The sequence below is a fragment of the Cupressus sempervirens genome, chromosome 9 (assembly GCF_028749045.1).
Source record: "Cupressus sempervirens isolate cs-2001-9-10 chromosome 9, ASM2874904v1, whole genome shotgun sequence".
Taxonomy (NCBI): Eukaryota; Viridiplantae; Streptophyta; class Pinopsida; order Cupressales; family Cupressaceae; genus Cupressus; species Cupressus sempervirens.
Window position 1 is genome coordinate 398,951,743 of NC_143126.1, and position 27,667 is coordinate 398,979,409.

Sequence of the window (27,667 nt, forward strand, 5' to 3'; positions counted from 1 at the left end):
TCAAATGTAGTTCCCACGTTCTTCTTTCTTCTTCATTGTTGATGTTGATGTAGCTCCAATTGCCTATAGTATACCTATAATTGAAAGTAAAATATAGTGATAAAATGCTATGATAAATGATGGAGAGAATATTAGAAGCATGGTTAAGAGTCATTAGAGAATGTCATTAGGAGAAATGGGTTGAAGAGACAAATGAGTGCAAAATGACTCAATTTATAGCCAAAATGCAAGAGGTTAGACATGAATGAGGAGATGGATAGTTGTCATTTTCCAATGTGCAACTTGGCACAATATTCCTTGGAATATCTATGATGAATATGACGTGATATGTCATATTTAGGATTCTATGACATATATGAGTCAACATGACCCAAAAGTAGAAGATAATCTATCTTCTATGTCAAGCTTATGACACATCATAGTCATGTGTAGACAAGAATCTATGACGAGTGTGGCTTATTATAGTCATATGTAAGAAATAATATATGCCAAATATGACACATATTAGCCAAGTGTAGAAAGAGAATCTATGATGCATTATGGCCATGTGTTAGGGCTAGGTGGAATTTTGAATTAAAAATTCATAATTATACACAAAAGGGAAATTAGTATTATAGAAATGGGAAAATGGGAATTAGGAAATTAAGAATTCCCATAATTCACAAAGATAGATCAATTAATTAACAAATATTAATTAATTGAGAATAATGCTTAATAAGAATAATTAGTAAAGTGGGATGACAAAATGATTGAAATGATATAGGAATAGATTATGGGTTATCTAATCCTATAGGATAAATTAGTAAATGATTGGCCAATTTGATGAAATAAATGCAAGATTACCTTTTTGATGATTTTCGATGATTATGCAGATCTACTCGGATGATGGTGGGTAGATCAAATTGATTGGATGATTAGGATTGATGACATGTCAAGGACATATGACATGGATTAAGGACGTGACATTTAATGAACATTGTAAATGCCATAGGATCAAATTTGATTGATAAGATTGATCATAACAACATCAACACACATCATCAATATTATTAAATTGATTGGATAAGGACATGATCTGACATTGAGGGACTCAACAATGTTAATGATCGAATGATAAAAAGTATAGGTTGACTTAGCACTTAGGGACATGGTAGTGCTAAGATCAAATTTGATAGGTTTGATAGATTGACAAGGCATTGAGGGATACAACAATGCCTAGGAATGGATATTTGACATATTTCAGATTGATTAGGGTTGACTCAGAATGGTTTAGGGTTGATTCGGGATAGATTCTAACGATGTTGAAATGATTTAGAGTTGGTCATATGAGATTTTGATGATGATGAAATGGTTTAGAGTTAGTTCTAATTTTTTATAGATAAATCAGGAACCGATTCTGAAATGATCTTGTAGTTGATTTTAAAAGAAGGTGTAAATGATGAAGAACATGTTGAAATATGCTCGAATGATAATCAAGTTGGACAAGAGATTGGAATTAATGAAATGAGAAAATGGGACGTGTTAGTATGAAAATGTGATGAAACAATAGACACAAACCATTTTTGAGTGTCTACACATCGAAATCATTAGTCTAACACTACACCTCACAATTTACCTTCACACCAACTCAGCTACACACTTGTCCTTTAAAGGGTTTGTGGTAATCTAGGTGTGACTTGAACCAAAGTTGATGCATAACACCATGATCATGGCCTAACACTGCTCCTTACGACTCAACTCCACACCAACTCAGCTATACTCACCCTTAAAAGGGTTTGTAGTAATCTAGGTGTGACTTGAACCGAAGTTTATGCATGACACCAGGATCATTAGCCTAACTCTATGTCTCACAACTTGCCTTCACACCGACTCAGCTTCACACTCGTCCTTATTTTGCTACTATTTTAATAAAAAATATAATATCAACATTTGCACATGACTAGACACACTGTGTGATTGTTTGACATGTCTTTTATCCTATCTCAAACACTTAAATCAATCCACAAGGTTAATAAAGAGAAGATTCTTACTTAACACACTCTCAAATGTGTTTGTGAGGATTGTTATTATTTTTAATTATAGGTTGAAATATAAAGAATACAAAAAATCTCAAATCAAGAAAATATAGGTGAAGTTTAAATTTGCACATAAGTTTTAGATTTGTATTTATAAAATGAACCACAAAGTCTCACATTAGTCCTTACTATTTATTAATTGTCACTTACAAAATAATCTACACAAAACCCAAAGACTAATAAAGACTAATAAATGACTATTATAAAATCACCCAATGTTCTACACAAACTTAAACTAACTCTTATGTTTATTTATTACTTAATAGCCCATTTATAAATAGTCAATACCAACTCAATATAATTCTAAAGTGATTTGTCCACAGTGCTTATTTTTAAATTTACACATTAATAAATAGAGAATTATTTATAGCTTAATAACCCCATTTATAAATAGTCAATTTACACATTAATAAATAGAGAATTATTTATAGCTTAATAACCCCATTTATAAATAGTCAATACCAACTCAATATAATTCTAAAGTGATTTGTCCATAGTGCTTATTTTTGAATTTACACATTAATATATAGAGAATTATTTATAGCTTAATAACCCCATTTATAAATAGTCAATCCCAACTTGGAATAATTCTTAAGTGATTCGCTTAATAACTCAATTTATAAATAGTCAATCCTAACTTGGAATAATTCTTAAGTGATTCGTTGATATTGCTTATTTTTTAATTTTCACTCAGATTAGCAGTACCATATACAGAAAAACATTAAAAAAGCAACAGTTTTGTTTGACTAATGAATTAAAAATAATAAAAATAAAACCACTTCAGCATACTCGTTAGGAATGATAGTTGAGAAATTTGCGTTGTCCACATGGGGATTGGGGGACTAGCTTATTATCATTATTTTTTTATTTTATTTTATTTAGTATTGAGCGGGAGAGTTGTCGCGAGCTTAGCTTAGCTGGCCTCTGCATATAGGAGGTATCGATATGCAATTTATAGCCCACAGATTAGTTGGAAAGTTTGCTCTTTTCCTATTTGACATTGACAGGAGGAGTGAGTTATTGAGTTTACCGACGGAGCAGCTCTTTACCTGCAATTTGAACTGTCCATATTTTGAAGCAGGTACGCATTTATCATCCATCCATCTTTCCTTGTTGCTTGTTTCCCTTCAATGATAATGCCCTTCATTTTCAGTGTGACGTATTTTATGCTCGGTTACCTCTTGTTTTGACGGATCCAGAGGTGTGAAAAGCTTCAGGAACCCACCAGAAGTAATTAGGAAATTATATAGCTTTTGGGTTTACGTTTATGTCTTTTTGATTGTATATATATAGTACATTGTGTGTTTCTTTCTGGATCCGTTCCAGTGTGTTTACTAGATTCTTACAATACGAGATGAATTGGACGTTATCATATCAGGAAAAGAGGTGCCTTTTCTCCCTGACTTGGAATTGTACATTGATGCATATTCCGACTTTTAGGGCTCCAGCCACATGCTTAGATTTGTTTTTAGAGCCTATAGTTGCGGATATCCTCGGTATTGATGGATTTTGGTTTTATTATATACAAGCAACGGATAGTTGTAACTTTTAACTTCAAGTATTGTTCTGATATTACTTTTGCTGCTCTGTAAGTTTTGCTAGTGGTATCGAGATTCTCGTGGCTCGACCGTTCACTTGATCCTGACTTTTCATTGCCTCCTAAAGTGTAATAATACTCAAAGAGAGGAAGGTCTGCATGTCTGATTGAACTAAGGTTGGTCTCTGTGTCCGAATGATAACGACGAAGTTATTGGTATGAAATTAGTTAGAAGAGAAAGCTTGCAAGCTAGAAACAACTTTTGAAAGACAGAGACCAGCTAATAGTTGAACCTCAGATATCCTGGGTGCATGTCTAGACAGTCTAGCACCGAGCTACTGGCCCCTTTCACTTTTCTTACTCTGGCATTTCGTAGGCTATGGACAAAACAGTGCTTTAATAGAAACAATTGGATTGCATAGATATATACATCTGCCATTTTAAGCAGTCAACATGATGAATAAGCATACATTTAAATTAGAAGTTATCCCATGTTTAAGTTCTCACAAGTAGGGTACCAGTCCGTCAAAGTCAATCAAAGATTTGAGTATGATCCAGTTGAACCTCTGGAGGTTTGAACCTTGGTGGATGGAATGATCATAGAACATACCATCATCTTCATCAATTGACTTACATTTGCCTCAGTTCAAGAACATTAGCTTCAGTACAAGAAAAGTATTGGGAAATATGATATGGGTGCTGAAAATGTCTCACCTAGGTTTTTGATGGTCAGTATTTTATGATCTATCTCGCTGTAATTCACCTGTTATAAGTAACGTTTGATCCCACAGACAATCTCCTCTATCTTGAGTCCATGAACACAAACTTGAATTTTTTATATAGAAATGCCAGCCAAATCTAGGGTCTAGTACATTGGCCATACTTCGACACAATTTTCTATGGTTTTCCAAAAGTTACTTCAAGGTTTGAATTTCACCATGGGATTTCTAATTACAATTTTCTTAGAATGTTAGTCCAAGCAACATAAGGATTTTCAAGTTTTGAAGTTGCTTGCTAGGCACTCCTTATGAGATCATAGCTTGCCTCAATTGCGAACAAATCCCATAGCCAGATTTGTGCCTACAAATAATTTATCATTGAATGCAAGTCTGCTAATATTAATTTATTACACTACACTCATTTAGATTCACAATGTGTTGTCAACTTTTTAGAAAGCTGGATGAACTCATAAAAGTTAAAACCGATTAAGTACCTTTGGTGAGTTTTTTCCTCAAACCAGGTGTAAGATACACATAGCTATTACTAAGTACACTTGTCAAAAGTGGCATTTGAGTTCTTATTTCTTGCTCTATTTCTGTCAAATTTTGAAGTTTAAACTTCAAAGGGAGTTGGAGATTTATGTTTTATTTTCCGATCTTGGTTTAGAAGAATTGTAAAGCCATGATTATCAAAAGGCTCAAATTTATCATACTCTTTTGTAGATGTCCCTGTTATCACCTGCATCCCAATCTTTTGGCAGATTTTTTGAGCACCCAGTCATGCATGTCTGAAAATTTGTAGGTTTGACTAAGTTTTGCCTAAATGTTGCAGTTACAATATGTTAGTCCATGTCATATAATTGAAGAAATAATCTTTCCTTGCGGTGATTGCAAACTAAACCAAGATTTTGATTCACAACAATAATAGAATAATTTGTAATTTTCAAACACACAGATTTCTGTCATGCAACCTCACAGGTGGGCATGGTTGGTTGAAATGATCTTTCCTTGGGGTGACTGCAAACTAAACTAAGATTCTATTATTTATTCAGAAGAAATTGATTCACAACAGTAATAGAAAAATTTGAAATTTTTAAACACACAGATTACTTACATCATGATGAGTAATAGACAATGGAATCTTTATTGTATTTATTTTACAATCTGAACATACAATAATTGTCTCCAAACTAGAAGATACCAGAATTCCATACCGTAACACTACCACTGGAATATCTCAGATTTCTGGTGGACTTAGGCTCACTACATGTTGCGTGGGTAGACCTCCGCTCGGTTGTGAAATATATTTCCCAACTGCAGGATATTGAATTACTGTCTGGACTGCTGTGTAGAAGAATCCTTGGAATTTGGTGCTGAGAATAAATCTTATGTGTCAGTTCTAATTCCTTGAATTGCTTCCAGAGAACCACGGCTGGCTATAAGAAAGCTCCCAACTTGCTGCTGAGGATTACCGTCAATGATCAAAACACCTGTGCTAAGTTTGCACCGAGTACAAAGCATGCTACATGAGTTGCGTCCTGCACAAACTTATGATGGCAGAGAAAAATAACATAATCAAACATTGGATCCTTATGCTGCTTCCTTGAATACCTTATATAAAATCTCCCCATCCCAAAAGGCAGATTTATGCTTTCTTTTTATCTTGGAGTACCATTTGCTTGACAATTACTAATTGCACTCCATATGTTAGCTCATGAAAGAAAATGACTTGGATAAGATATAACTTGGCTGGGAAGGAAGAAATCACATCAAACACTCCTCAAAACTGGTCCCATTTCCATGAGTAAAAAATAGGACTTAAGTGATTCAGAAAAACAGATTGTCTCCCTCTACTAAATTGTTGCCTTAGCCTTTGGAGACTTAATAAAAAGAAGGCTGAAATAACCCCAACGGATTATTGACTCTTTAAGCACCAAAAATCTTAAAACTTCAAGGGGTCGATATTTTGGCAAACAGTTAGCCAACAACCTTCGATACCACAGTAATCATCCTGCTGACTCACTCTCTAGAATGGTATCGGATGAATGCTTTTGATTTTTAGAATATAATTACTTAAACAGATAACATGCAAATGAAACAAACTGAGATTGCCAAAATCAATCCATAAATTGCATTTATAGGTTCTGCAATCATAACAATTATAGCTTAAAAACAAATACCTAACTAGGCACCTGTAATGTTCGTTGGCATTTCACAAGCTGGAAACTGGCGATGTAATTAAAAATGCCCACACTGCTCCTATTGACTTGTCCACACGGCTGGCAAAGAGAGGAATCACCGTTGGATCTTCAATTGGGAGTGAAGGGTTAATAAATTGTCTCTGGGCACACATTTGCAGCTTGTTCAAAAATTCCTCACCATTACCTAATAGCAGATCGCAACCAATATTCAGAATGTATTGCTGCTATCAAAACCCATGCAGCTCCAATAACAGTGAATGCATTTCTAGTAGAGTAAATGCAGGTCTTTAATATGGTATGTTAAATCATCCAATGTCTCCCAGTTGTGGTTCGAATTACAGACCAGAAAACGAATTGATGCCTTGTGAAACTCCTCAAAATGGTATCCAAATCAGTGAGTTGTCCTTAGTCCAAACTGGTTTGTTTGACCTTTCCTAGATGCTCCTTTAACTGTAATCTCCGCCTTCTGTAATGCTGATTCAGCCGGCTCTTCCGTCTGACTCCAAAGATGAAGCGCCTTCACATCCAATACAAATTGATGATTAAAACTGCCGTGTGGATTGAGGGATATTCAACCTTGGTCCTGATTGAGATAATTATTTACTGTTCGCCCTTTCCAGTATAGATTGACGGAGCCCCTGATTTTGTGAAATACGAAATCTTCGAACAGTGCTCATTCTGTTATGATCTGCGTCCTCTCGATGGCAATGACGACAAGGCCTCAAAGATGATCCGACCTGCGTCCGTCTGAAATGGCAAGGATAAAGTGGTCGGAAAGGGAACAATATCATTCACCGGCTGGTAAAGACTAATGCCGCTGACTCATCACCGGGTCTGCTCGAATTCACTATGCGAAGGTATATTTCACCCGCCTGCCAGTCCTGCTATCTTGTGTGTTCTTAATATATTTTAAACAGCTTCTATATTTAAAATCAGCACCTAAATCAATTTGAATCGATCCCGTTTTCGACTTGTCTTCTAGGTGCCACAACCTTTGATGGAAATCGTCGATGATGATGGGAAATGTCTTTGCGTCCCTCCACCTGCTGTAATATTGAGGAATATATACCCTTCAATGCTGTTGCTAGAAAATGAGGGATTTTTGACCTCAATCCTGGTTATCAAAGAACAAGGGTAATTCTATCCTGTAGCTGTAGCTATGTAGTGATCTGGCCTTAGGCCACAGATTATCGTCCTGATGAAATGACTGAATGTCACCTCCAATCTGCAATAATTTAGATGATATTTCACACCCTCAAAATTGCGCACCAATTGAGAGTTTTCGTTCTCAATGGCCAGTTGTGACAATTGCAGAAACCCTAGGTTCTACAATGCACCTGTGACTGAATCACAATCTGAAAATAAAGAGAGATAAACAACTGCCTGATTCGAATGGAGCCCCGGGGGGCCTATTTATTCTTTTCTCTCCATCCTCTCCAGAGACTTCTAGAACATTTTTGATCTTATCCCTCAAGTGACTTTATTAAATATTTTTATAATCCAAGTCACTTTATTAAATATAAAGTTATCTTTTAATATTTATTTATTTAATTAAAATAATTAATTAGTCGTCCTTAAAATATTCATTATTTTAGACAACCAAATTAATTAAATTAATTAAATCGCACTGTCACCAAAAATGGGGACATGACAGTCCGCCCTTCCTGAAATTGCTTGTCCCCAAGCAATGGCTGAACCATGAACCAATCAGTCTGCCTGGATCCCAAATGTAAATCTGTGTATCATCCCAATCCGCATCATACTCCCGTGGAGAAATCATCAATACCAGTAACTGAGAGACTGTACTCAATAGCCAAACAACTGACAACTCTGATGAAATCATCTGTAAACCAACTGTAGATGTCGGTAGAAGAAACCATTCTGCGGAACTCAAGCCAACTGAAACATCAACTCTATCAAAACTCAAACCCCTGTCAAAATGACACCTGCACCCAACTGCACTAAAGATATGACAACAGCCATAGGTACTTGAATCACTGCCATCAAATCCAATCTCTGAAAAACTGCTCCGGGTGTGTCGATGCTGCAGGCTAAGTAACTTGCTACTACCAATTTTATTTTCAAAAGATGGTGCCAATCTATCCCTTAATGGATGGTAAGAAACTGGAGCCAATCTACATCTGCGTGAAATAAAATCTTCTATTTCTGTGTCAAAAGAAAAATGACGAGCGTACCCTACCGCATAACGCCGATAAGAACCTCCAACCTCTGCTGCTGGCTCATCATCACTAAATTGGGAATCAACAGATGGCTCCATTTTCTGACTTCGAGTGACTGTAGGTCGGATAGGTCCCTGTGCACTCTGCTCAACAAACCCCTCCTCGAGATCCTTGTGAGGTAACATAGTAGAAAGGACCCCTATAATCTTCTCAACCAATCTGCAAATAATACTAGTATCTTGGATGAGAACACCTTCTGTCACTTTATGCGAGTCCAAATGAACACATGCACTATCCAGCAAATACTCCATGAACGGTTCAGTGCAGTAAAAATTATATGAGGAAACATTAACATACTCCCCTTTACACCACAACTGGTCCTCCTGTAAGGGTGGCATACTCAACTGTACCACACTATCAACTATCTGAGAAGAATCAATCTGGAGACTTGACTCTACTGATACCCCAAACTCATTAGGACCAGCGCCTTCCAAATCTTGGACATGTGTGTCAACATGCTCCTCAGTAGCAACTGCAGGAGTGTACTCACCACCAACCACCTCAATAGACAAATGAACTGGGTCTGGGGCTGGGTTTGACCGCAAATGCTCCAACTCCACGGTCACCTCCTTCAATTGAAACTGCGACTTCCGTAGATCTCGCTGTGTGTCCTCTAAAACCTCAATAGTCGCTATGAGCTCCTGGGAAAGCTCACTTACCTCCTCTTCACGATCCAAGAGTGCCTCATAGGCTGTACTCCCCCACTCAACCAGGTGATCACGGTCAGCTACCTGTCGTAAGTAATCCTGCTTCAAAATCCGGACAGCTTCACTCAAGGCATGAATCTCTGCCAAAGAAAAATAACCACCGCTGGACTCATCTATCATTGAAGTACTCCAACCAGTAACAGCCAACAATTGACGAGCAGTATCAAAATGCTCACAAGCGATAGCAATGTCTCGCTTACTAACTTTCAACTGGCTAGTCACATGATGGCTTTGGCTGAACTGTCTCCTACAAACCTCTTCTAGTGCCCTGTCTAAAAGAGTATCCTCAAGATCACTGGTTTCTAGAATATTATCATTCATATCTCGCAAATCATCTCTAAAACTCATATCCTCATTCGGAGTGTCAAAATCTGGAGTACTGCTGTCTGACTCCCCTGTACCCAAAGAATTTGTCAAAGAAACTGAATCTTCAAAACTGTCCATATCCTCCTGGATGTCATCAAGGTCAAAAAGATCTTGGGACTCATCTGTACACACTGTCAAATATGAAAAATCTTCAACACCTTCCAACAAGAACGGTCGTCTGCATATATGAACCAAGCCCAACAACGGTGCATAAAAACGAATACCAACATCGGACAAGTTGCTGGCACAAGGAAAGACAATACCGTGTATTCCGCTGATCAAATCCATGATAGTACTCAAACAATCATGGCTACCATAAAGTGTTAAAGTTCTTTGGTTAACTGAATCCCAAACGCTGCTGAAACATTCTCGAATCCATGTTCGTAAATAGGAAACAGCGGGTAACTCAAGCAAACTCCTTACCTGAATAAAGTGACCAATACCAGCTAACTCCTCATATTTGTCTGACATTGTCCTTGTATCCTGGATGTGAATGCAAGACGAACTTGTATCATTATCAGGAACCACATATGAATAGCCTACTGCCGAAAACTGAGTGTCAGACGTGCCAGATGAAATTAAGCTTAGCTCCATGCCATGCTCACTCCCATGTTTCTCCCAGTCCTGTAAAGCCAAAGTTGCTCGAGTGTCCTCAAGCTCACAAGAAAGCTTGACAATTTCCTCCTCCTTCCTCCTCAAGGCATCTGAATAGTCTTTGGCAAGGCTTAGAAGATGGTCACGATCTGATAGAAGATGTAAATAGCTCAACTTCGTCGTTCCCATTCCTTCACCAATTGCATGTAAGTCACAACAAGAAGATTTTGTCTGAACTCCCTTATGTCTTCCTTGTGACTGAATCATCTGGATGTGCTCTTCTAACATCTCCCGCATCCTGTCATGATGAGATAAAGAAGCCACAATACTATCTTTGCTTACCTTCAGCTGACTGGACAAATCATGTGAAGTACTACCATTCTCATCCTCATGTGACGAAGCATCTAACTGAGCCTGGTACTCTCTCTCAGCAAAATCATGAATACTCAGTGTTCGCTCATCTCTACCTGGTATCTCACCATCAACATCCTTATCATCATCTGAATTCACTTCACTGTAATCATTGACTATCGGAACCAAACCACCTTGAGTATCTGAGACATCACCCTTGGGAAACCTGTATACAATTGTCTCAATTGAAGTATCAAGTTGACAGTTACTATTCATCAACGTAATATCCTTCACCACTTCTTCCTGTGACCGAACTGAAACCTCTGACCGGTTGCACACTTGTTTCTCGAACTCCTCATTAAGGTTCCTTGTAACATCGCCCACTGTATCAGCTAGTGCTTTGCGAGAAGATTTCCCGAATCGAAATCTAGTTGACTTATTTACCTTGGTTGGGTCGGACAACCTGTCATTTAAACGGTAGTGCTTAACCAACAGTTCAGACATGTTATGTTTGATTTTTCTGAGCTCGTCCTGAATGTCTGAATAGTCCTCCTTTCCACAATTCCGACTTTGAATACTGTGTCTATTACTTGTCCGAGATTGTGTCCTTGGAGACTTTGTGCTGTACCTGTACATCTTGGTTGAAGTAGAGTGCTGATCACTCATGTAATTTGGTTCTCACCCCACAGGATGGCAAGAAATCCGCTCTGATACCACTGAAATAACCCCAACGGATTATTGACTCTTTAAGCACCAAAAATCTTAAAACTTCAAGGGGTCGATATTTTGGCAAACAGTTAGCCAACAACCTTCGATACCACAGTAATCATCTTGTTGACTCACTCTCTAGAATGGTATCGGATGAATGCTTTTGATTTTTAGAATATAATTACTTAAACAGATAACATGCAACTGAAACAAACTGAGATGGCCAAAATCAATCCATAAATTGCATTTATAGGTTCTGCAATTATAACAATTATAGCTTAAAAACAAATACCTAACTAGGCACCTGTAATGTTCGTTGGCATTTCACAAGCTGGAAACTGGCGATGTAATTAAAAATGCCCACACTGCTCCTATTGACTTGTCCACACGGCTGGCAAAGAGAGGAATCACTGTTGGATCTTCAATTGGGAGTGAAGGGTTAATAAATTGTCTCTGGGCACACATTTGCAGCTTGTTCAAAAATTCCTCACCATTACCTAATAGCAGATCGCAACCAATATTCAGAATGTATTGCTGCTATCAAAACCCATGCAGCTCCAATAACAGTGAATGCATTTCTAGTAGAGTAAATGCAGGTCTTTAATATGGTATGTTAAATCATCCAATGTCTCCCAGTCGTGGTTCGAATTACAGACCAGAAAACAAATTGATGCCTTGTGAAACTCCTCAAAATGGTATCCAAATCAGTGAGTTGTCCTTAGTCCAAACTGGTTTGTTTGACCTTTCCTAGATGCTCCTTTAATTGTAATCTCCGCCTTCTGTAATGCTGATTCAGCCGGCTCCTCTGTCTGACTCCAAAGATGAAGCGCCTTCACATCCAATACAAACTGATGATTAAAACTGCCGTGTGGATTGAGGGATATTCAACCTTGGTCCTGATTGAGATAATTATTTACTGTTCGCCCTTTCCAGTATAGATTGACGGAGCCCCTAATTTTGTGAAATACGAAATCTTCGAACAGTGCTCATTCTGTTATGATCTGCGTCCTCCCGATGGCAATGACGACAAGGCCTCAAAGATGATCCGACCTGCGTCCGTCTGAAATGGCAAGGATAAAGTGGTCGGAAAGGGAACAATATCATTCAGCGGTTGGTAAAGACTAATGCCGCTGACTCATCACCGGGTCTGCTCGAATTCACTATGCGAAGGTATATTTCACCCGCTTGCCAGTCCTGCTATCTTGTGTGTTCTTAATATATTTTAAACAGCTTCTATATTTAAAATCAGCACCTAAATCAATTTGAATCGATCCCGTTTTCGACTTGTCTTCTAGGTGCCACAACCTTTGATGGAAATCGTCGATGATGATGGGAAATGTCTTTGCGTCCCTCCACCTGCTGTAATATTGAGGAATATATACCCTTCAATGCTGTTGCTAGAAAATGAGGGATTTTTGACCTCAATCCTGGTTATCAAAGAACAAGGGTAATTCTATCCTGTAGCTGTAGCTATGTAGTGATCTGGCCTTAGGCCACAGATTATCGTCCTGATGAAATGACTGAATGTCACCTCCAATCTGCAATAATTTAGATGATATTTCACACCCTCAAAATTGCGCACCAATTGAGAGTTTTCGTTCTCAATGGCCAGTTGTGACAATTGCAGAAACCCTAGGTTCTACAATGCACCTGTGATTGAATCACAATCTGAAAATAAAGAGACATAAACAACTGCCTGATTCGAATGGAGCCCCGGGGGGCCTATTTATTCTTTTCTCTCCATCCTCTCCAGAGACTTCTAGAACATTTTTGATCTTATCCCTCAAGTGACTTTATTAAATATTTTTATAATCCAAGTCACTTTATTAAATATAAAGTTATCTTTTAATATTTATTTATTTAATTAAAATAATTAATTAGTCGTCCTTAAAATATTCATTATTTTAGACAACCAGATTAATTAAATTAATTAAATCGAACTGTCACCAAAAATGGGGACATGACAAAGGCTTAGCAATTTTATTATTTATGGATAAAGATATTAAACGAAGGGGACATTACAATCAACACAAATGGTTTTCCTCGAGTTAAATTTTGCCTAAAATGTTCCTATATCTATCCATTGCTGCTAAGTGTGTGCTCTGGTTTGCAAAAAACCTCAAAATATTTTCCACTGTTAGTTATTTCTTGGTGTTCTGTCTGCTATTAATGTATTAAATCATTGAGTTCTTTGGCTTGTCCATCCTAGCATCCCAAGGCCAGCAAGAGAGAGGGGTACTTGGCAATTTCAGAGACTGGTACCCGTCCAGTTTGCCTAATTTTCAAAGATAGATGAGCATACTTGGAGATGCCAATTTTTTTTAATATAATTCAATAATTTCCAAAATTCTCATAACACAGAACTTTGAAAACACAAACCTTGGTACAGTTTAGAATTAACTTTAATGATTAAATAAACAATCAAAATGTCAAATGTATTGTGCCAGAGTCAAAGAGCCCAAAACTTACACTAAATATTATGATGTTTCATATTAGATCATCATTACATCTGGAAAATAATTTTTTTTGATGATTTGATGCTCACTTGCTCATATGCAAACAAAAAACAAATATCAGGATTTTATTGTCTACTATTTAACATTTTTATCATCAATAACAAGGTCATGTCACTCTTTATCTCAGATTCCTCTGATGGTAGTAAAAGATGCATGCAATTGCTGCATTAAATGCTTCTTGACCTTGCACATCTTGCACATCGAAAATTCTTTCAATGGGGTTTGAGCTGCCAATGTGTGGTCTTTGTGAGAATGTTGTGCTGCTACATTTCTAGAAGACACATTTGCCTCTGTCTCTCTATTCTGATTATGAGTTGCAACAGTTCCCCTGTCATTGAAGCATGAGTGAAGCTCTTATGATAAACTTTTTCATCAACTCTTTCTTGATCTGTGACAACCTCATGACGCATTATCTCATTTGGACAAGGATAAACACCTTTTTTAGGCATGTGAAGCAAATGAGCCCTCACCCTCATTTAAGTGCCTTTGGACAAAGCTTGTGTTTGATTGTGGCTGTTCTACGTACCTTTTTTGCCCTAGAATACGACCACAATACTTCCATAATGGGTACAAGGCTTGTCATCCCCCACTTGACATTCTACCCGAAAAACAATTTTTTTTGTCAGAATCGTTTGATAAATAAGAATCACAGTTTCAGGTTTAGTGTTTTCATTTTTATCATTTTATCTTTTGCAGTCTTACTCTAAGCCAGGGTAAAAAATGCAAACATGGGACCTTGGTAGACATGTGCACAAATTCGCAAAATGTGAAAGCATGACCAAGGCATGTGAACTGTTTCAGACTCTTAGTTTGACAAGGCACAATGCGCACAAACTGTCTCATCTTGCAACTTTGTAGTTTGCCCAAAATGGATTTGTTGAAATATATAGCAATCATAGTATTCAAGGAGACCAACATATTTTTCAACGCATCTGGTTAAACTTTAACCAAATGCCTCAAAAGATTGTGGTCTCATCAAATGCCATGATATCTAATAGAAATTTCGAGTCGTTTGTTTAAATTTAATGTTCAAACTGTTGAATAGTTCACATACCTTGTGACTGTTTTTCACATTTTGCACACATGTCTACAAACATAGTTGCAACTGGGCAAATAAAATTTGAAATGCTTCAAGAAATTGGAATTTCAATTGTTTGACACATGCCAAGTCACCGACAACAAAAAATTGGGCTTCATTTGCTCTTGAATAACATCTCTTTTCTAAAATGGCATGTCTCTAGCTTTGAATGCATTCCTATGGCTTGTGGGTATTTTTCTTGTAGTATGAAATGAGTGTTTAGCTTGTTTTTCAACAAATTTTCACCCATGAGGTCAACAAGTTGTACGAGATGTCGAGAGACATCATGGAGAGCTAAAAAGGGAATCCAGTTATCTTGCCTCCCACTAGCTAAAAAGGGAATCTAGTCGATCCCGCTTCTCACCCAAATTGCCCATAGAATAGTAGGGCTTGATCCATCCTTGTACCTTTCTATTCTCTTACCCATCATTGGTTGTGACAATCCAACCATAGGTCGTGCGGGTAGCTCATCCTTTTGGTGCACCGAGCTGAATAGGGAGTGTAAAGGGTTACTCAACTAATTTCCTTAGAATAGTAGGGGCATTCAAGAATCGTTCATTCCCTAGTCCATCCCTCACCCCAACTTCCTTCTCGAGCCTTCCCTCTTTAGTAGGGCCTTCCTTCCATCGTTTAGAGTGTAGGCCATTCCAACACTTTTAAGAGGAGACGTCAGAGGCTCCAGCCACACATTTCGCTAGTTGCACATCTCCTACAAATCCATCCATGTTTGTGGACAACACCAATATTAAAGACGTGGGGACATACCAATATTGAATACATGTCTTTGTTTGGAAGATGTGTCATAGAGGGTCAAAGACAAATTATCTCGGTTTCTATGTAGCATACCTTTCCTCCCAATCCTAATATCTTGACCGAATGTGCATTTAATTTTTTCAAAGAATGGAATTTGTTTATCTATTAGAGGTTGTTGTGCTAGTCACCCAAACTTCAAAATGGTGATTAAAGGCCCTATAATTTTTTTTATCACCGGAGTGTTTGATTTGTTCTTCCTTTGGTTGGCACCACTTCTTTGCATCCCTAATTTTCACTTTCCGCTTGTCTGCTTTCAGAGTCAAGTCTTTCATTTGTCTGGCAATCGGTCCTATTCATCCCATCATACCACCCCCATTCCCTGAGCTGGCTTAAATGCAAAACATTTTCAATTTCTAAGTGTTTCTCGTGGGAGTTGCAGACCACCTCATCCTTGAAGACCTTTTCTTTGTCTCCTTTTACTCTTGGATAGCAATCAATTCCTTCATACATTTTTTGGAGAATTAGACTTTCCTTCACTTTAGCATCTCTTTGGTGGTATGCTTGACACTTCTTTGTCAACACATCAGTAGACCTTCTTGATTGGAGTTGCCTCATTCGTTGCTTCTTTTTTGCTATGATTGTTTCTCAGTCCTTGATAGTCATTGGTGCTTTGATGTTGACAAAACCTGTACACATCTGTTGTTCTTTGTATCAATATTGTGTTATTTTGCATCTAAAGTGCATACGTCATTTGTGCAAAATCTGTGACATGTGAGAAACATTTAAGCTGATATGTGAATCCTTGAGACATTTTATAAACTATCAAGTAAAGGTTGCAATTCTGAGCTTGAAGGACATTTGAGGGTTTGAGCTCCACTAGACAGATCCAAGTGTATCAAATTCATCTGAAATTTAAGGTTTATAATGCCATTAGGGTTTCATTTAGGTTAGATTTTATGTTGTAGGTTTAGGCACTGATCTGATGGTTGAAAGTCAACTATTTAAATTAAGACAGTCATTCAAAACCTTTGTAGTTTATTTGTTAAAACCTTTGTGGTAAATGACACTGATCTGATGGTTGGAAATTGAGCGTATAATTGTTTTCTACTTGTTTCCTTGTAATAATTTTATCCTCACAATTGTTTGGTGTTGGTGCCTTCCAAGATCTTCACGACATAGAGGGTGAGCAGAAAAATAAGACTGAAAGGTGGCAGAAAACAATGAAATCAACATAAAGCATTGCAAAAACTTTATGTTGACCACTTTGTACGTTTGGTGCAGAAACCTTAGTTACCGATTCGTGAAACAAATCTGATTCGGGCATGTGAATCAGATCCGTGGATTCGTGATTTTTTTTTCCCAATTATGATTCATGTATATATATACTAAAAAATGAGAGATATATACATAATTCTAAAACTAAATCATTTCAAAGTATGAATCTATGGATCAAATCCATAATGATTATAAGAAAATATTCGAAAAAAAATTCAAAAAAAAAAATTCAAAAGAATCTGGACTAATCCGGATGAATCCAGCCATGGATCCGGATCCGGATTGGATCCAAATCCGGATCCAGCCTTTAGGGCATGAATCCAGTAACTAAGGCAGAAACTAATGATAGGCAAATCAGCAATTTACGGTCCAAAATCAGCAAAGAGCGATGACAATGATTTTCTTCAGGATGTGATGATAATTGACAACAATAACTTTGAAAATCAGCTGGAGAAGTGTCCAAAATAACGAATATGAAATTTACAAATTTAAGTGTCCACAATTGAAAACTTGCCAAAATTAGCTCCAATGCAACCTCTGCAAGGAGATGCCTTAGTCAAAGATGAGGCGTACAGAACTCTCCAAAATAATGCATGTCAAATTTCTTTGCAAATCCAAGTGCCTAAAATCAGCAACTTGCCAAAATCAGCTCCATGCAATCCTGCTGGTGATGCCATTGTTGGAGATGAGGGTTTTTTGTCCTTAAATCCAGTGGTCAATATCTAAGTGGGTTTTTGTCCTCTAAATCCTCCAAATGGCCAAGGGTTTTCATCATTTGACGTGAAGATTGAGCACAAGGCTAAATTTTGGGAAGGGAAAATTCCAAATTAAATCAGGATCCGAAATGAAGCCAAGTGCCACCTTTCTAAACCTTTCTAGAATGGGCCCTTGAGTTAAAATTTCTTCCAAAGTATTTTACTTTTAGAAATACATTTTAATCCATTGTAGTAATCTTATTAGGTTGCCCCTAAAATATAAAATTATTAGGCACATTTCTCTTGCTTTAACGTTTTGGCCAATCATTTCTCTCAATTTGCTAGAAATGTTTGAATGATGTGTGTAATGACCCTGTTGGTTATTTTTTCTTGGTATTCTTTTCTTTTCCTCTCCAACCATTTATTGCAGCCAATAACGGGAAAAGATAGACTCCATATTGTTTGTAGGGGACAGTATTGATTTTGGGGAACCATACCGCATTAAGATTTCTAAGTTTATCTGGTAGCACCTAGCTACCATATAATTTACTTGGCAGATACCACCAGACATTGACGCAGAATTCATGCAGTGACCCTTGAGACAAATCGGATGGCTTAAAACAACTGCATTTTCTTTATTTTGTAATGCTTGTCGAGTCACTTTACTGCATATAGCTAGCAAAATATGACAGTTGCCTTAGCAAATTCATATGGGCTCCAGATTTTCTTAGAAGGAAAATTCTGTGCATGAGCACTGCCCATGCTGAGAAAGTGTACATGTTATGATAAATAAGTGTTTTGAAAGATCATGGTCAATATTTGATAACGAATCTATCAGATTTATTTATCTCCAAAGTGACACCTTGACATTGGAAGTTAAGCTCAGTTGATGCACGACTATTATAACAAGCTCTTTATGGTGACATTTTAAATGTCAAAAAGCTTAGTAGTGTCTATTAAGCAAACAGATGACTTTGTTGTAACAAATTGTTCTCTACCAATGCATAGGAAAGCTTTGCATGGTTCGATCAGTTCTCTTGAATGTAATGTGTGAGCATGAACGGGTTGAAGAAAAGTACTAACAGTGCCTACATTTGAACAACAAAAAAAGTTTAGTAATTTGGATTTGAAATTCTTGCCCATGGATATAAGGATCAAGTGAGAAATTGAATTAAAATAATAAGACCTGAACTAGTTACTCATGTTTGAGTTGGAAAACAACTGACAGAAAAGATACATTAATAAATATATGAAGGAGGACATGTCTAAGACAGAATGAAGTGTCATTAAGTAAGGCAACTCACGAGCAGGTAGACAAATACATAGGAACTCTTGAATTGGAAATATTAGGAGGGAGCCAGTTGACAATACATAAAAGGAATCACATGAAACTCACGTACCCCTCGAGCAGGGATTTTTTAGTGGCTATTCTTTATTACAAGTCACATATTAGCATTTTTTTAAAACTTTGGTTAGCTAATTTTGACACCTTTTTAATTGGCAAAGTTTCCAAATTTTATTTTATTTATTTAGATTTAGATTTATTTGCCTGGCTTATTTTCGTTATTTTTTTTAGGTAGCAATCTGCTGTGTTTAATACTCATCTTATGGTCAGATGTATTCATATTCAATGACTACTATTTGCAGCTGTATTTTGTTTGTCACTCGTAGATTTGGCTAAATTTATTTTTACAATTTGTGAATATTTTTTGTTATGGCAAAAATCTGCCAAACATTATATGCAGTTGTTTCAAGTTTCACAACTATGTGCTAAAATACTATGCATTTCAATTAGAAATTCACCAGAAAAATCATAGAGTTCTTTTCTAAAGTATATCCTGATTTCAAAAATTGATTTGTTTCTACCTCTTTCTTAGTATACTATGTACTTGTTTAAATTTATGAAAGATTCTGCTCAATCAATCAGTAAGGTAATTTTTCTGCAAAAAATATTGTCTATATTTTGGAGATGACCACTTAAGTTGGCATTTGAAACATTTGTGTGATCTTGTGGTTGTTGAGTTGGCCTTGTTGGTTGTGGAAAGGAGAGGATGGCCATGCACAGTAAGCCATAAAGATGGCATTGTCAAGAAGGCCAACTCAACATCTACAAAATAAAATGTGATTTGTTATGGGAGAGGTTAGTTTTTTGGCAGTCTAATATCTTATCATGTTCAGTTGGTTCTGCTCCAAAGCTCCAAAATACCATCTGTTATAAGCATTAGGGTACACCATTGTCTTTCTTTACTTAATTTATGTTGTCATTTTTTACATCTCATATGAAAGAATGCTCTTTTTTCGTTACAAACCAAATGACTCAACAAGGGTTTGAGTCTCAAGTTCAAACTTGCAATGTTCAAGGGATGATCACCAGAATTGACCATTTCTTTTCCAATCACGTGCAATGAACAGCATACAGTTTTGCCTCTCTTTGCTCCTTGGATATTTTTTTAGAAACTTCATTCACAGCATTTTGACTTGCTTCTCACGAGTAGCCTTTTCAGTTTATAGTTCTCCATTATCTTTGGTCCAGAGGAAACTGACTTCCTTAAAGCAGGCTGTAAATCTCCCTACTAAGTCAATTGGCTTTGCTGATATCCACTGTATCTCTGCATAATTGTTTCAATCAATTGTGGATCAGCCCCTGAAACATTTTCAAAAGGCTTGCAAAGATTCTATTTCTAATGTCTTATGCCAGCATTATGTTATCCAGTGTCCAGCCATATTAGTATTTAATGGCATCTATATCTACAAGAATAAGTTGGTTGAGATGGTTATATAAAATGTTAGAAAACTAGCAAGATCAGTCCAACAAGCTGGAGTTCAATTTTTGGCAAGATTTGGAATTCATTGACACTGCAACAAATAGAAAGAGAATTTATAGGACCCCTTCAGTGTTGACTAGAAAACTTTAGAACTAAACATAGTTCTTTTAATGGATCAGCTTAATTCATTAAATTTATAAATTAAAAGCTAAGCAGCACTGAGTGAGGTGACTGATGAACAATTACATTCATAGGAAATGTTGCTTCTTGCAATGTTAGAGTGGAGCCAGTGGTGGTATGGGAAAGGAAGTGTTGAGGGTTCACACTCAATAGCTCTAAAATTTATATGTATTACAAAAGGAGTTGATGAATAGTAATCTTTTCTTTGATATGTGTCTATGGAAGATATTTTTGATATGTGTGTCTATGGAAGATTTAATTCAAAGGGAAGGAACAGACACCAATGAGAAATGTAAGTTACATGCAGCAACATTCAAGTCAGCAACTGGGAATAATCATTTCAGCTGGCACTAGAAGGTTTTGCAGCACTGCAGTTTTGCTCGTGTAAGATAAGATAAGATAAATTTATTAGTGTCCAGCAAGAAACCACCAAAAGGGTCTAAGGGACTGAAAGCATACAACCAAAGCAGCAGTGGACCAAAGGAACACCAAATGGTGTCTGGAAAAGAGCAAGTGAAAAGCAGAAGAAACAAACAAAGGAATCAGCCCCGAGGCAAGGACAAGGGATCCTTCTGTGGCTGAAAGAAATCCAGCACTGAAGGATATGGGCTAGGGCAAGTAGGAACGAGTGCCACCGATGAGTAGAAACGCTGTGTGGTCTCACAGATCTGGAGTGGCCGGTGGTGGAGGTGCTGGATGGCCGCTTCACCCCCCATGCAGGAGAAAATTTGTATGCTCAAAATTGGATTGGTCAACTTGACATGTTTGATTAGTGCAAAGAATTAAGGTTAAATTGCTGTGCATTGCTTTATTTGAGTTCCTTCTTTCTTATGGATGATTTTCTACGAGAAGTTTCTGAGATCAAAATTTGATGTTTTATCAAATATCTTGAGTGCATTCATTTTAGATTAATTGACAATTTGTCCAAATATCTTTCTTATCTGGTGGTATTAAAGGGATTTCCTTCTCTGATATTATTTGTTTCAAAATTGTGTTGGACTATTCATTAAAGGTACCACAGATAATACTTGTGCTGTAGAGATTTCACCACAAACTTGTTCCTGCTGTATAATTACACCACAAAATCTATGATTATATCACTCCAAGAAGATTTATAAGAATATTAGATGCATCTTTCAGTAATATTGAATAGTAAATCTTAGAGCTTTTCTTGTGGCAATCAATTTCTCCTTTGCTTTATAATATTCTTGTAACTTTCACGGAAATGCTTTTGCAGTGTGCTAAGGTGAGGGAAAATGACTGTCAAAGCATATTCAGTTGACCTGAACAAGCCTCTTGTTTTTCAGGTTGGTGGTTGCTCTCATTTGTTTCTGTTTTATAGATTTGATAAGTAAGATAGTAAGGATTTTATGGTCTGCTTGCTCTCTATATTGAGGTTACTGAAATATTCTTCAATTTTTTAATTCTTTCAATCCCCATATATTAAGTTGTCACTTGGTAGTATGATTACAATGATGTATTTAAATATGTTTTTTTAGCTTTAGATTTTCTTATCAGTTGAGAATTTTGGGAGTGATGACTATTATTCTATTTTTATGTCCTTGATTGATATTTTTAGAAGAATATGTTAAGTTGCCGGATTCTTCTTAGACAGGCTGTATCCGGATTCAGATCTGATCTGGATCCAGATTGGTGCTTGGATCCTTGAGGATCCGGGCAGGATCATTGATTCTGCCTGTGGATCCAGATCCACAGGCAGAATCAAGGATCCGTGAGAACCAAGGATCCTGCCCGGATGGATCCAGATTCGGATTTGGATCTGATCCAGATCTGGATTGGTGCTTGGATCCTTGATTCTGCCTGTGGATCCGTGCTTGGATCCTTGATTCTGCCTGTGGATCTGGATCCACAGGTCGGATCCTCGATTCTGCCTGTAGATCCGGATCCACAGGCAGAATCAAGGATCCTGCCTGGATTCTCGAGCATCCAAGCCACAGCCTGAGGATCGATCCACAGGCCGAATCAAGGATCCTGCCCGGATTCTCAAGGATCCAAGCCACAGCCTGAGGATCCACAGGCTGAATCGAGGATCCTACCCAGATCCTCAAGGATCCAAGCTACAGCCCGAGGATCCTCAAAGATCATAATTTCATTTTGTAACTCAGTAATTCAATGTGAATGTGTTGATTTTCTTTATAATTGTGAATATAAATCAATTATCAAGTATAATAGATTCATATATCCATACTAGAATCATAGATTCATACTATGAAATGATTTAGTTTTCAAATTTTGTAGATCTCTCATTTTTTAGGGTGTGACTGTGTGTGTGTGTGTATATATATATATAACACAAATCCTCCATGTATCATAATTGGGAAAAAAAAAAAATCCTGAATCCACGGATCTGATTCACGTGCCCAAATCGGATTTGTTTCACGAATCAGCAACTAATAGAAAATATGGAATGGTTTATTGCACCATACATTTTGTACAATTTGAAATGGTTATTGGACACTGATACAGTGAGGAGGCTCGAGGCAATTTTGTATTAACATTGGGTAACCAAAGTGACATACTCCTGCACTGGGAAATTGTGTTAAGTTGGTAATATCTAACACAAAACTCACAGGCTTATCTAAAGCTGAATAGAATAATTTCAGCAAAGGACTACCCATTGGCCGTGTGATAATAAATTCTGGTTAAATTAATCTATATAATGCAGAAACATCTAGAAAACATGTTTTAAAGAATAAGTTAAATTATTAAACAAAAGGAAATATCCTATGGTTGCTGACCAGAACATTTTGTTTTCCTGAAAGAATAAATGCTGTTGTTTACAAGTATTCTGGTAATTTGATTAGTGTCAAGAAATATAATTTTTTTTTCACTATCCAAGTTTCTTTTGTCAGGACTTGGAATTTTATTCCTCCAGCATTAAAAAACTCATGTACCCTGGGGATGCATCCCTTACTTTTTAAGATCCATCACCTACAGAAAACATTTTGGGGATGCATAGGTGTAGCCAGCTATCCCTGACCCGGAAAAAAAGAAAAAGAAAAAGCATCCGGGATTTCATTTTTTTTTGCTGAAAATGTTCTGGAACAGCTGGAAATGGCTAGCTGAACTAGACATGCCAGATGATTTTCCTTGCATGGCACAGGCATACATTTTAAAAAGTATACATCTGCAGCAACGTAGTCTCACTTCATTAGTCATTTGTAAATCACTTCTGCAGCATATATGTCTTCATCATTAATGTGGTAACTCAGCAGCCCTTTGGATTGCAATTTGTCAGCCCTAGAACTTCAGCCGCATTATGGACTTATTTGCTCTGCTACCTAAGCATCACTTCTGCTGCAACAAACATTGTCTACATAATAATGGTAATACCTTGTGAACCACTTGAAAGTCACACTGCAGTGACATGATTTTATCATTACTCTAACATAGTGCCTTGCCACGTAGGAACGATTGACTCCGAAGTATCATTAGATTCCGTCCAGGTCCACATATTGGGATGTTGATCCCAAAGATGCGACATTCCACATGGGTTGATTAGGAGTGGGCATAGGAGAGATTGGTCAGAGTTCCATTGGATGAAGCAGTCCTTCATAGTGGTGGTAACTTAGATTCAAAATTCCGATTTTGATGAAGTGTTAAAACATATTGATTAGGGGCAGTGGCGGATGCTCTTTGTTTTCGTGATTTTATATAATATTGGCATAATCTATATGTACAGTGACATAAGAGCTTTGAAATTTGTTAATTTGTATATTGATTCTCGATGTAAAATCTCAGGTCAACTCTAATGTTATCCATTAAGATTCTATAATGTATATGATAATTGCCTTATCAATGTTATCATATTCAAAATTTCCTTATTTTTTAATAGTTATTCCTTGCTTGAGCAAGTTAAAGAAGATCTAAAAACATGTTACATTGTCAATGGAGTATTTGCATTTGAGATCAAAAAGATTAACATTATCAGATTTCCACAATCCATTTGTAAATAATTTGTCTTCTAGATTTGATTGTGCGCGCTTTTTTACCATCAACGTTTCGGATCATACTACATGATCCATCATCAGGATGAGAAAGTGTAGGAGTAAAGAATATCTCTACTCTTGCACTTTCTCATCCTGATGATGGATCGTGTAGTATGATCCGTTACTCCTGCACTTTCTCATCTTGATGATGGATCATGTAGTATGATCCGAAACGTTGATGGTAAAAAAGCGCACACAATCAAATCCAGAAGACAAATTATTTATAAAAAAGATTGTTGCATTAGCTTTTGTGCCTTAGAAGACTTAATCAATGCATCTGAAATATTTACACAATTTCCTTATCATATAAAACATGAGGAGACTCTACAATCCACAATTAATTATTTTGAAGGCAGGTGGATTCGCAGACTAACTAGGAGAGGCAATAAACGATCACCCAAGTTTCCAATCACAATGTGGAATTTTTAGTCACATATTCAAGATGATCAACCAAAAACCAATAATACTATTGAGGGATGACATAGAGGATTTAGTAAATGGCTTCAAGAATTGTACATCTTAATCTGAAAATTCATCAAGCAGTGAAAAAAGAATAGGGTCTCCAATAGAATAAAATAGAGAAATATATGTTTGGATACATTGGGAAACCAAGTAGGAAACAATAATGTGAACTCAATTTAAGACTAAAAAGACTATTTTCTTATGGTTATGGGGATAATATGTCCACGGGTTATTCTGACTATGAGTTATTTTGGCTTGGGTTATTATGACTCTGGTTTATTTTGTCCATCGGTTGTTGTGACCGGGTTATTCTGGCTGGGTTATTATGTCCTACAACCCCTCTACCCTCATGGTCAACATGTGGCCCTTTGTCATCCATATGTGGGGGCATATTTAGTGAGGAATTCCATAGCTGTTCCACTCTTCCATTGCCACCCTTATCCTCTTCCTTATGATTACAGTTAGTTAACATAATAGTCAACCGAGGTATAGGATTGAGGAAACTACAATAGGGTGTCGGGAGCATCCTTCTCTTCTAAGCGCAAGGGTGGGGCACTCCTTGCACCTCCTTGGCCTCATGGGGCAACGTCAACACAATGAGATGGTGTGCTTAGAAGAGGACTTCATAACTGTTCTCCCTCCTTGCATTCCCCTATTAACCTTACCATACTTGTTTACAGAAAACACATAAAGAGTTGCACGTTATTGCATCTATTCTTCTAATGAAAGGTCACATAATGATAATTTCATATTCATACATGTTATTCATGAGTAAGGAATCATAAATGTGACCATTATTCATAAGCAGGTAAACATAAATAAGACCCAGTGTGCTGCTTTGTAATAACCCCCAACAGGTTATAACTTCTTCCAACACCAAAAATCTTTATACTTCAGTGGTTTGACATTTCGTCAAACACTTTGCAAGCAAGGTCACTAAGAACCAGTGGTAAGCTGAGACAAATTCTATTCTTGTAGTCTGAATTGTACTACGAAAGACAATGTACTATGCAATTTGTCATGCAAAGGGTAATACCTCAAATAATTCACCAATTAATATAGATGTAATAAATGCAGTAGATAATAATACCAACAATGTTCAGGAAAGCAAATCCTTTCAATATTCAGTAACAATCCAGAAGAATAACTGAGATTTATAACTAAACAATTTTTAGGAAAGGAACCTGGAAGTCGCGATTAATCGTATGAGTTGGTCAGATCTGCTTATTTTTATAGTCTGGAGGGAATGTTGGTGCCATCTCTGCCGTCTAAGGTCCGTGGGTTCTTTCCAACTATCCATGAACCGTCCTGAACATGTGGATGCATAATTCTATCCGCAACAAGTATTTGGGCAGGTGAGATCGCAGATCATCAAAGAATCCTCTGCATCCTTGTTCTGTCTTTTCCTGTTTACTTCTTGCCACGAAATACTCCAATGCAATCTTAGGCTGAGATCTCTCCTCTGAATACTGGACCCATGTATGTACATGCGATATCCCTCATCTTCCAAGTCCGACCATTCCGCCTAGTCACCTTATCTCTGTCTCCTCTTACCCACGTTGATGGCAGATTATGCAATATGATTCCTTGAAGTCAAATCGCCTTGGACGCTAGAGAGTAATGGCACACGGTATTAACCAATATGGAGATCGCAAGCACAAGGTGAAGGACGTCTAGCTTGCACAGTCACTTGAGGCTGAGAGGGCAGATCCCACACAACTCGCAATGAAGATCCAATATATAATGCCGTCCAGTCCAAGAAGAATGAAATTGGCCCAGAACTCACCAAGCTTGCACACCAATCAGAAAATGCTGTCCTCCTGATATAATTCGGCAGTCTATAATGCCAGATTAGATCACTATATTGCAAAACACAATTTGATACAATGAATTTCGATGACTCTCTGCACAACCAATGTAATACCCACGATGAATGTAGATTCAATTGTTGGCTTGCCCGCCTGCCCGTCTAGTGCGATTTTTATATATTTTAAAGCGGCTTCTATGTAAAACGACACCTAAATCAATTAAATCATTCTCGCCTTCGGCTTGACTTTGAGGCACCACAACCTTAATGGAAATCGTTGAAATCTGCTAGAGGATGCTCGGCTACTAAGTTCGCTGGATGCAAGAGATGAAAGATCAAATATGCCTCCGCCTGCTGTAGTATTGGCTCCAAATCGATAGCCAAGCTTGCGTATTTTTCTAACCCTTGCCGTTCAGCTAGCTCCTACGATCTTGTTCCAAGGATGTCCCAATAATGCAGATTGAATTATATATACTTCCAGCCGTCGCTAATAAGGAGGAATTCTCTTCCTCAATTCTGGCTAACAAAGAACAAAGGTGATTCTATATTGCAGCTATCTCCATGTAATTATTTGGCCTTAGACCCAAATTTATGCCCTGATGAAATGACTGAATGTCACCTCCAATCT

General features: G+C 37.2%; 1 protein-coding gene across 4 annotated transcripts in view; it reads left to right on the plus strand.

Moving 5' to 3' along the window:
• The first annotated feature begins 3,056 nt into the window (after positions 1 to 3,056).
• Positions 3,057 to 27,667, plus strand: part of FAH2 (fatty acid hydroxylase 2) — a 36,530-nt gene continuing 11,919 nt past the window's right edge. The window contains exons 1-2 of one of the 4 annotated variants that reach the window (XM_089800328.1): positions 3,057 to 3,276; positions 21,998 to 22,067. In XM_089800328.1, the coding sequence (XP_089656454.1) occupies positions 22,017 to 22,067 (51 nt within the window). In that variant the 5' untranslated portion in view covers positions 3,057 to 3,276; positions 21,998 to 22,016. Of the gene's footprint in view, positions 3,462 to 21,997; positions 22,068 to 27,667 lie in introns of all 4 variants that reach the window. The other 3 variants (XM_089800327.1, XM_089800330.1, XM_089800329.1) reach the window with 3 other exon arrangements.